We start from the raw sequence: 11941 nt of genomic DNA, 5'->3' as shown, positions 1-11941 counted from the left end.
CTATACAAACAAAAACAAAATAATAAAGCTTTCAAACTGTACCATTGTTGGATGGGAATGAGACACCTTTCAAGATGGCAACCCGGATATGATTCAACTGTTGTGAGTCAATCAAGTTCAAAAAGGTCAAGTGATGAAGTTGTATCAGTTCGCCCGGATGGTCAGAAGAAGGCTAAGGCACAAAGAAAGATGAAAGGAGTAGCTACAAGTTTAGATGATTTCAACAACACTTTAAGTGAAATGCAAGGTGAACGAATTACAATAAGGAAAAATATAGAAGAAATGATGGATTACCAAAAGCAGCAAGATGAAAAGAAAATGAGGTTCAAGATGTATCAATTGTTGATGACCAAACCATCTCTTGATGCGGTTGAGTTCGAATACTATGAGAAGCTGAGAGAAGAGTTTATGAAGTAGTTTAGTTATAAGGTTGTTTTATTTAGTATCCTTAATTCTTTCGTAATTCTAGTATTTACTATCCTAGTTTGTATTCTTTTAATATTTTTTATCTATTGAGAATCTTATCTTCTGAAAAGTGGATTACAATCTTATCTTTTGAAAATTTTTTTTTTGGGATTGTGTAGTCCTTTCTTATCTTCAGAGATTGCACTCTTATCATCAAATGTCTATAAAAGATGAATTGGTTGAATGATAACATCACACCATAACACCATCCTTCTTTCTACAAAAAATATCATTCTTCTTCCTTCAAACCACTTCATTCTTCTTCTCTTCTTGCAACAAAAGGAAACATGAACTTGGATTACAATTCTTCAAGTTCAAGTGATGACCAGTTTGATGATATGGTCAATAACATGATTTTATACAACGCGTATCTTGAAGAACAAGAAGACTACGTAATTCAACAAGTTGTTCAAACAATTGTCGCTCCAATCATAGAAGCCACTCAAAGAACATCTCCCAAAAAAAAAAATATTATTCCAAGAGACCGTGCTGATGCAAATCAAAGGTTAATGAACGATTACTTTGTTGATCGTCCTCTATATACCGAAGACATGTTCCGACGCAGATTTCGTATGCATCGTCCTCTTTTCTTTCGAATTATGAACGCACTCGCTGCGAAAGACAAATTTTTTCAACAACTACTAGACGCAACTGGGAAGCTAGGTTCATCCAGTCATCAGAAATGCACAGCAGCATTGAGGTGTCTAGCATATGGATCAGCATCTGACGCAGTCGACGAGTACATCAAAATTGCTGAATCAACAGCAAAGGAGTGCCTTGTGCACTTTGTGCAAGGAATTTGAAAAGTTTTTACGAACGAGTACTTAAGGAGGCCTACGGTAACCGACTTGCAACGCCTCCTACGTGACGGGGAAAGGCGGGGTTTTCCTGGAATGATGGGCAGCATAGATTGCATGCATTGGCAATGGAAAAATTGCCCACGAGCATGGAAAGGGTTGTATCAAGGTAGGTCCAAATCTGCAACGGTAATTCTAGAAGCCGTGGCCTCCGGAGACTTGTGGATATGGCATGCATTTTTCGGAACACCGGGAACTTGCAATGATATCAATGTATTGGCACGCTCTCCGGTGTTTGATGATCTTTATCAAGGAAGAGCTCCTGAGGTCACATTTAATGTGAATGGTAATACCTATAATAGGGGATATTACCTAACAGATGGGATCTACCCTAAATGGGCAGTGTTCATGCCAGCAATTCGACTCCCACTATCTCCCGTCGATGAGTTGTTCACCAAACGTCAAGAATCAGTTCGGAAAGACGTCGAACGTGCGTTTGGGGTTTTACAAGCACGCTTTGCAATAATACAAAGGCCATCACTCATTTGGGATGAACACTTAATGTGGGAAATAATGCTGGCGTGTATCATTCTTCACAATATGATTGTCGAGGATGAACGGGATACATATCTAAATTATCAAGACGCATCAGACTTCGAGCAAGAAAATGCCTCGATTGCTAGTACTTCGTCTAGCCATAGGCTTGAAACATTCTATGTTCAACCTGGTCGCTACAATGATATAGGGATGCAACAATATTTGCAAAATAGAGCTGATGCGTGGGATAGAGATGTTCACAACTCCTTACAAAAGGACTTGGCTCAACACATTTGGCACAATTGTCGCCAATCAACCAATGATGAGTGAATTATTGTTTGTAATATTAAGTGTAGCCATTGTTGTAAGAAATCTCAATTAAGTAGCTTAATTAAAAGATGAGCATAAATTAACGATTTATCGTTTTAATAGCGTGATTACCAATTTACATAGCGTAATTAGCAACTACCGAATTTAATTAGTGTATCAATTATTTATTGATTAATTATGAAATTAATGAGGATAATTACGATTTTTTTATTTAATTACAAAGAAATCATGTTACATATGGAATATATAATCAATAGATAAAATATTGGTGGGGTATGGGAAAGTAGGAGAGAGAAAAGGTGGTGGGGTATAGGAAATAAGAGAGAGAAGATAAATGGGGAGGTAGATGAGTGGAGGTATGTGTTTCAAATTTGAGTAAGGTAAAATGGGGAGGTAGTGGAAAATGAGGTGGACAAATAAGGTGAGGAGAGAGAAAAAATGGGGTGCCCCATGAATGGAGGTGCTCTAAGTACACTAACACAAGGACAAATAAAGCAAGCTATCAGTACACTAACACCACGACCACTACCTTCCATCGCCAACGTGCGTTATCCCCATGAATTTGCCCCCCTCTCTTTTCCCATTCTACCACCACCATTCTACCGCCAGTCCGCCACTCTCTCTCCTCCCACCATCGCCGCATTCTCCTTCGTTTCGCGAGTTCGAAATTCTTCGATAATTTAGATTTTAATTTTAATTTACTTATTCGACATCCTTATTCCCTAATTTCATCCATATTTCAACTATTTATTGAACAGATCGAACATAAGAATTAAATTTGAAATTGTTTTGTTAAAAACTTGTAATTGCTCTGCTTGCAATTGCTATTGGTATTGCTCACGAAATACCACCACCTTACAATAATAATTTTGTAGAAATTACATTTTCTCATTTTCATGATCAACTTGCAATTGCTCTATTTGCTACTCTTGATAGTTGATTATTAATGGCACTTCACTTCTTTTTGTGCCTAAAATTAAAATCACAAAAAAAATGTTTAGACGCTAGAATTGTAAAAGTATTATGAATAAATGAAATTTATAAATGCTTCGTAATAACTTGATCTATTTTTTTTTTTTTTTGTTGGTTTCTTGTGAGGTAATTAAAGAGAGTATTTGATAATAGGGGGAAGGACTATGTTTTGAAGCAGAGCCCTGTGGTTTGAAGTTTGACCGTTAAAATACATGTAGTTTTTGCCCTAACTGCTAGTTTTGGGTGGTTCATTTTTTTCTTTGTATGTAGAAGCAATTTTTTAAGGGGAACAGAAGCAGTTATTTTATATGTAATAACTCTACTTAATTTTTCCTTTTTTTTTTTGTTTTTTCTTATCCTATTGGAGTAATTTGTTTAATTTGTTGGGGGTAAAATAGGGATTTTCATATTTTTGTTTTGTACCCCTCTTGAGAATAGAGATGATGATAATAATAATAATAATAATATATAATAATAAGTAATATTAATATTAATATTAGGAATAGTAATAGTAATAGTAACTAGTATTAAGGCTCGTGCATAATGCACAAGAGTATTTATTGCTTTATTACATACTTAAAGGAAGTCACATAATAACATTGACTTAACTTCCCATATTAAACAAAATCATAAAACATAAAGTATGAGTGGTGATGAACAAAAATTACAAATGAAATTTCCAATTCAATTTATATGTTTGCGAACACTTCCTTGTAAATTAAATTACATTTGGTGTATTTGCATGCAAACAATGTTCTTTATCAAACAGAAGGATCTTGAGACCTTTTTTGCGCTCGTAACTCTGGAAACGACAACATAAAATTGTCCATGGCCGAAAACAGTTATCGAAAGATACATGTCAACATGAGACAGAGTTTGTCCTTGACTTTTATTTATAGTCATAGCAAAACAAATCATTAATTAAAACAAATTGCCTTCTTTGAAATCGGATAGGAAATTTAGTGAAGTCAGACGGGATTAGTGTCATTCTTGGGATACATATTTTTTCTCCGACATTGCTTCCAGAAGTAATAGTAATTTCTCATGCATCGTGCATACTACACAGAAAATGTTTTCTCTTATAAATTGACACTAGGGGAAAAAAGCAGAAGGGCTGCGCAAGTAGGGCTGCGCATTTTAAAAAAGCGCAGCCCTATTGTTGAAGGGCTGCGCTTTTTAAAAAAAGCGCAGCCCTTTTGTATGAAGGGCTGCGTTTTTTTTAAAAAGCGCAGCCCTACCTACAGAAGGGCTGCACGTTTTTAAAACGCGCAGCCCTTCTCTAGGTAGGGCTGCGCTTTTTTGAAACTAGCGCAGCCCTACTAGCTGTTGGGTTTTTTTTTCGATACTTACTATGCATGCGCGCCCATATTTTCTCTTTCCTCTTTCCCTCTTTCTTTCACCTTCAATTTCGTGCGAAAAACCTCCACCACCACCACCCATTTTTCGAGCCCTAATTCTACCACCACCACCCATTTTGCGAGCCCTAGTTCTCACCACCACCACCCACTTTGCGCGACCACCACCACCACAACATTTCTTCTCCACCACCACCACCACAACATTTCTTCTCCACCACAAAATCTTCTCTTCTCATTTCTTCTCCACCAACATTGTGGTTCGGCCACCACCTTGCGCGCCGCCCACAACATTTATTCTCTTCTCTTCTCCACCATCACCACTACCTTTCTCTTCTCTTCTCCACCATTTGAGTGGTTAATAAGGTATGAATTAATTTTGTTTTTAAGTTACTTTTGTTTTTCTTAATTGAATATGATTAATGTGCAATGTGGGTTTTGTCAATTGTAGGAAGAAGAGGCTAAGGAAGGCAAATAAAGTCCAAGTAGCTCTTTTCTCTTCATTGCTCGTCGTTGGTGTTAAGAGGTAACAATAGATAGTTTAACATGTAGACAAAGTTGATAATTTATTGAATGTATATGTATTTTTTATAATGTATATATATATATATTTGTTGATATGAGATTGTATGAAAACGCAATGTGATTTAGCTATATATATGAAAATATATAACTAGTTGTTTGAATCATCATCATATATGCCTAGATACCCGTTCAAGACTTACTCATTAGGGTAAGTCTTGAATAGTCCCCGGTTTGGGACTGTTCTTGGACGTTTGATCTCACTTAGGTGGTGAATGTGTGTCTTCTTTTCAATTCTGAGGAAAATCTTGGCTTATCGTTTCGCTACATTGTTCTCTGGGTACATATGTAGATAAGCAATTATCTACATTGTGTACTTGGAGAACTGTAGGGAAATGCTGCCGGATTTTCCTTAGAATTGAAAAGTTGGCATATATTCACTAGTGAGATTAGACGTCCAAGGATGGGTTAGGTTGGAGTGATAAGGACCTTTGACTGCATGCATACAATTGAACATGTGACTATCTTAGCTTGTTGTATACGTGTGTGATTTGAATATGTGAGTGTGTGTACTTTAATAATGATTGATGCATTATAATGAATGTTGTGTTTAATTATTAGAGGTGGTCTTCTTGAATGAGATGGATCGTACTTGGATGTATGGTAGTCGTGAATCGATTGAGTTTGTGAATGGGGTCTCGGAATTCTGTAGAAGTGCATTAGAATATCAAACATCCTCTGGAGCAGTCGACTTTTATTGTCCTTGTTTGGATTGTAGAAATGTGAGCAAGGTTAGTAGTATACATGTGGTTAGGGAGCATGTTTTCGCCGTGGGTTTAGGCCTCAATACCATGTATGGATTTGGCATGGTGAGCAGGGGAGGTATATGGGAAGCTCTGGATTAAAGAATGATGTATGTGAAGAAAAAAAGAAGGATGATGATGAGTTAGGGGATGAGAATTTGGATGATGAATTTGGAGATGATGATAGGGATCGGGTAGACGAGATGATACACGAGGTTGAAGATCAGTCGTGTAGACGACCTCGTATTTTTGAGTCTATGTCTAAGGCTGCTGAAAAGCCGTTGTATCCAGGTTGTACAAAGTACACCAAACTTTCTGCGGTGGTAACACTGTTCAACATTAAGTCGAACGCTGGTTGGACGGACTCTAGTTTCACATCGTTGTTGGAAGTTTTAGCTGAGATGCTCCCTGAAAATGAACTGCCAAAGTCGTACTATTATGCGAAGAAGTTGATGTGTCCTTTGGGTTTAGAGTACGAGCGGATACATGCTTGTCCTAACGATTGTGTGCTTTATCGTAATGAGTATGAGCATTTACATGAGTGTCCACGTTGTGGATTGTCGAGGTACAAGCGTGAAGGAGCTGGAGGTAGTGAAGGACCACCAGCCAAGGTGTTGTGGTATCTACCCATAATACCTAGATTTAAGCGCATGTTCTCAATTAAAGGAGATGCGAAGAATTTGAGGTGGCATGCAGATCGTAGGAAGAAAGACGGTCTGCTCAAGCATCCGGCTGATTCGCCTGAGTGGAAAACTATCGACAGGGTGCATAAGTCATTTGGTAATGAGGATAGGAATCTGAGGCTTGGATTATGTACGGATGGCATGAACCCTTTTGGCAATCTCAGCTCGCAGCATAGCACATGGCCAGTAGTTTTAGTGGTTTATAACTTGCCTCCTTGGTTGTGCATGAAACGCAAGTACATGATGTTGTCGCTTCTTATATCGGGGCCATAACAACCTGGAAATGACATAGATGTATACCTTCAGCCGCTTGTTGAAGATTTACAGAAGATGTGGAACGAAGGAGTGTTAGTATTTGATGCGTATGCTAATGAGATGTTCACTCTGCGTGCCATGCTTTTTTGTACTATGAACGATTATCCAGCTTATGGGAACTTATCTGGGTATAAGACTAAAGGAAAACAACCTTGCCCGATTTGTTTAGATGACATGAAATCTACACACCTTAAGGGCTGCAAACATGTGTATATGCGCACACGAAGGCTCCTAAGCCGCGACCATCCCTATCGGTTTAAGAAGAAGGCATTCGATGGGACGGTTGAAGAAGAAGTTGCTCATAGACCATTAACTGGTACTGAAGTTTATAATCAGGTGAAGGGCATTGAAACAGTCTTTGGTAAACCTGCTAGTGAGGTTGATAGACCTACAGGATTATGGAAAAAACAGTCCATTTTTTGGAAACTCCCATATTGGAAAGATCTAAAGGTCAGACATTGTTTGGATGTCATGCACATAGAGAAGAATGTTTGTGAAGCTATTATCGCGACACTTATGAATATTCCGGGCAAGACAAAAGATGTTAAGGCGTCACGACTTTACTTGGAAAAAGAGGGGATTCGACCAGAGTTGTGGGCTCAGAAAAGGGACGGAAGGAAGAAGAAAAGAGGGGAGGAAAGGTTGATGATGAAACTCAGAAAAGTAAAAAGGTGGAGGATTCGGAGAAGAATTATTTGCCACCAGCTTGCTACACGATGTCGCGTGCAGAGAAACGGATTTTTTGCGAGTCATTGTATGGCATTAAGGTCCCTACTGGCTACTCATCGAATATGAAGCGCTTTGTTACCTTAAATGGTGAGTTGAAGTTATCGAGTATGAAATCGCACGATTGTCATGTCATGATGCAAGTATTCTTACCGATTGCAATTCGTGGGATACTTCCAAAGCATGTGAGGCACACCATTACAGAACTGTGTTCATTTTTTCATTCAATCTGCAGCAAAGTCCTAGACCCGTCGACCCTCGATTCCTTGCAACTAGAGTAGTTGAAACTCTATGCAAATTTGAGATGTATTTCCCCCCCGCATTCTTTGACATTATGGTCCATCTCATTGTCCATCTAGTTCGAGAAATTAAGCTGTGTGGTCCAGTGTTTTTGAGGTGGTGCTATCCTTTTGAGAGATATATGGGAACTTTGAAAGATAAAGTTCGAATCCTGCACAACCAGAAGGTAGTATAATTCAAGGGATTGTGGGTGAAGAGATCAGTAATTTTGTGGCTGAGTATTTTGCTAGTGTTGATCCTGTTGGACGACATCCCGACAAGAGGGCAGACTTGAGGGCAAGGATACAATTGGTTCAAAATTGATTACACCTTCGTAGAAAAGCGTAAACAAGCTCACTTATTTGTATTGCATCACGTACCAGATGTCCATCCTTATTTAAGTGAACATATGGAGGAATTACGTGTTAGCAATCCTGGAAAAGGAGTGAGGGCATTGACGCAAATGCATAACAAGACTTTCATTGATTGGTTTCATAAACGAGTACTCAATGATTTGGATGAAAGTGTTCCTGAAACAGTCAAGTGGTTAGCATTTGGTCCTCGTGAAGCTGTACGCTCTTATGAGGGTTATGATATTAATGGGTATACTTTTTGGACTGAACGTCAAGATCTCAAGTCAAGATCGCAACAAAATAGTGGTGTTTCACTTGTGGCGTCGTCTACACAATATGCAAGCTCGAAAGATAAGTCGCTTGTACATGCTGAAAGCAACTATATGGGCGAATACAAGAAATGGGAGCTGGACTACTGTACTTTTAATATTTGCCTCTTGTGTTGCACGTGGGTTGACAATAATCGACGTTGTGTAAGAAACGATGATCCTTGCGGTTTCACCTTGTTGACCTTAGTCGTCTACGTGAAACTGAGGAGCCATTTGTAATTGCATCACAAGTCAAGCAAGTATTTTTTGTAACTGATCCTGCTGATCATAAGTGGTCAATTGTTGTACCTGGTAAAAGGAGTATCCTCGGTATTGGTGATGTTGATAATGAGGAAGAATATGATGCATTTGAGGACCTCCCCCCTTTACCTATCCTGAAATTCGTGTGGAAGATGATGTAAATATGTCGGAGAATTATATGCGTGTAGATCACACGGAAGGGATACATGTACTTGAGGATCCTAAGAAAAGGCGGAAGCTCAATAAATCATGAGACATAAACTCAGGTGTGTGTAATTTCTCCAATTTGGCCTATTTTGGCCTTTTCGCTCCCAAAATGTACTTATGAAGTGATTTAACCCCAAGTTTCTTTGAACATGATTATATGATGTATAATGTAACTAGTATGTAGATTTTTAGGCTTTAATTTTTGTTGGTTGCATTTCGGGAACGAAAAGGCCATTTCCGGCCTATTTTGGCCATTTTGGCCTTTTCGCTCCCAAAATGTACTTATGAAGTGATTTAACCCCAAATTTTCTTTGAACATGATTATATGATGTATAATGTAACTAGTATGTAGATTTTTAGGCTTTAATTTTTGTTGGTTGCATTTCGGGAACGAAAAGGCCATTTCCGGCCTATTTTGGCCTTTTCGCTCCCAAAATGTACTTATGAAGTGATTTAACCCCAATTTCTTTGAACATGATTATATGATGTATAATGTAACTAGTATGTAGATTTTAGGCTTTAATTTTGTGTTGGTTGCATTTCGGGAACGAAAAGGCCATTTCCGGCCTATTTTGGCCTTTTCGCTCCCAAAATGTACTTATGAAGTGATTTAACCCCAATTTTCTTTGAACATGATTATATGATGTATAATGTAACTAGTATGTAGATTTTAGGCTTTAATTTGTTGTTGGTTGCATTTCGGGAACGAAAAGGCCATTTCCGGCCTATTTTGGCCTATTTTGGCCTTTTCGCTCCCAAAATGTACTTATGAAGTGATTTAACCCCAATTTCTTTGAACATGATTATATGATGTATAATGTAACTAGTATGTAGATTTTTAGGCTTTAATTTTTGTTGGTTGCATTTCGGGAACGAAAAGGCCATTTCCGGCCTATTTTGGCCTATTTTGGCCTTTTCGCTCCCAAAATGTACTTTATGAAGTGATTTAACCCCAAGTTTTCTTTGAACATGATTATATGATGTATAATGTAACTAGTATGTAGATTTTTAGGCTTTAATTTCTTGTTGGTTGCATTTCGGGAACGAAAAGGCCAATTCCGGCCTATTTAGGCCTATTTGGCCTTTTCCGTCACAGTGCACACCCCTCCCCCCTCCCACCCCCCTCCCCCCTCTCCCGCTGCCACCCCTCCCCCACCCCACCCCCCTCCTCCTTGCTCCCACTGCTCCCCCCTGCTGCTGCACACCCCCTGCAGCCCCTCCCTTCCCCCCTGCCGCCTGCACACCCTCCCCTGCGCACCTTCCCCCCTGCACCCCCCTGCAGCACCTTCCCCCCCCCTGCCCCTCTGCCTGCACACCCCCTGCGCCGCACCCTGCTGCTGCACCCCCCCTGCAGCACCTTCCCCCCTTCCCCCTCCCCCCTGCCCCCCGCACCCCCCTGCCCCCGCACCTGCCCTGCCCCCTGACCCCTTCTGCCTGCACACCCCCGCCTCCCCCTCCCCCTGCCCCTCCTGCACCCCCTGCTGCTGCCTGCAGCACCCCCCCTGCAGCCCCTTCCCCCCCCCCCCCCCCGTCCCCCCTGCACCCCCTGCTGCTGCCCCTCACCTTCCCCCTCCCCCCCTCCCCCTACACCCCCCTGCTGCCTGCACCCCTCCCCTGCACCCCCCCCCTTCCCCCACTTCCCCTGCTCTTCGTACTGTTTAACTATTCTATTTTAATTTGCCTATTTTTTTTTTAATTAATTCGTATGTTTTCAATTTCAGGGACATGGAGGATGTGCATACGGATACGAGTGCGGAACACACTACGAGGATGAGTGTTTCGATTACAAAAAGGAACAACGGAAATGGTTATGGCTCGCCGTGAAGAAAAAGGTATACAAACGTCAATTGCAAGTAAGAACTTGCAGACGAAAAAGAGGAAAGGAAGGGGACCTACAAAGTCACTAGGGAAACCCACCCTAATGACTTTGGAGTACGATCATTTGGGGCAACCTTGTGGAAAATGGCGTCAAAAGTATGCCATGCAAATTGGGATTTGCATGCATAAGCTCTCCATTCTCCACTCATGGAAAGAGGTCCCGAGTCTTTGAAGAAGATGATTTGGGAAGATACTATGTAAGATTCGCGTATAATTATTTAGAATTTTAACACTTTAGTTAAATATACTATGTAATATTGACTAATTTGTGAAATGCGTTCTTTGTAGAATCAATTCCATATTCCAAATGATGAAGCGAAGAAGAATTTGTTTCTATCCGCAGTTGCCCAAAGGTTCCGAGACTTCAAGGCCAAGCTAGTGTCGGGGTGGATCACGAAGCGGAGAAAAGTCGGGGAACAAAGAAGAAGAAAATCTACGACGGGGAAGCAACACCTTCTTCTGAGGCTTCACATGACACATCATTTGAGGATCCCTCCAAGCTTCCATATCAGATATGGAGGCATATCACAGCTGAGCAGTGGCATGCATTTGTTGCACAAAAAACAACTACCCCAGAAGTTGTTGTAAGAATTTTTACTAGCTAAGATTTAATACTTCAGATCCAATATTATATAACACCATATCTAACCTTTGTTTATATTTGTGTGTTTCAGGCAACTCGTGAGAAAAATAGCGCGAATGCAAAATCTAGGAAGCACTATCACCATCTGGGTGCTCAGTCGTATGGTCAGGCGAGAGAATCGTGGATGTATGACCATTACCCCACGATTGCGTCGACCACGACATCGGGCACTAGCTCTACGACGACAGTTGCACAGCGGCAACCAGATAGAGTGCTCGATTGGTGGTGTTCCATGCATGGGGTTGATGCAAAGGGACAGAGAGTCATACCTGATCCCGAACAAAACAGATAGCTAATGCCATTGTAAGTACATATTATAAGTTATTATAAGGTTTACATAATAATATAACTTCTGCGCTCACGAGTATTTCTCTCTTATCATTTATGCAGATTGGCTTGAAGGAAAAGGAGGCAGCTGGTGAGTTCACTCCTAGAGGACAAGTTGATGCCTTACACGAGACTCTAGGAGGGACCAGTATGGACGTGTGAGGGGCGTAGGAGGTGTCC

At 40.4% G+C, this 11941-nt stretch overlaps 2 protein-coding genes across 2 annotated transcripts; both read left to right on the top strand.

The window, feature by feature from the left end:
* Nucleotides 1-752: 752 nt before the first annotated feature.
* On the top strand, nt 753-1268 carry LOC130590148 (uncharacterized). The gene has a single exon (XM_057392150.1). The coding sequence runs from the start codon at nt 753-755 to the stop codon at nt 1266-1268; it is 516 nt and encodes a 171-aa protein (XP_057248133.1).
* Nucleotides 1269-1338: 70 nt separating this feature from the next.
* On the top strand, nt 1339-2228 carry LOC125493791 (uncharacterized). Its single transcript, XM_048637313.2, has one exon. The coding sequence runs from the start codon at nt 1359-1361 to the stop codon at nt 2127-2129; it is 771 nt and encodes a 256-aa protein (XP_048493270.2). The 5' UTR covers nt 1339-1358; the 3' UTR covers nt 2130-2228.
* The last annotated feature ends 9713 nt before the right edge of the window (nt 2229-11941 follow it).

Source organism: Beta vulgaris, chromosome 9 (genome assembly GCF_026745355.1).
Source record: "Beta vulgaris subsp. vulgaris cultivar EL10 chromosome 9, EL10.2, whole genome shotgun sequence".
Taxonomy (NCBI): Eukaryota; Viridiplantae; Streptophyta; class Magnoliopsida; order Caryophyllales; family Amaranthaceae; genus Beta; species Beta vulgaris.
Note: the sequence above shows the minus strand (reverse complement) of the source record. Positions and strands in the feature narration are given on the sequence as shown.

Bases quoted from the DNA above. Each gene is read 5' to 3' on its own strand.
- LOC130590148 (XM_057392150.1), top strand. From the start codon at position 753: ATGAACTTGGATTACAATTCTTCAAGTTCAAGTGATGACCAGTTTGAT.
- LOC125493791 (XM_048637313.2), top strand. From the start codon at position 1,359: ATGATGGGCAGCATAGATTGCATGCATTGGCAATGGAAAAATTGCCCA.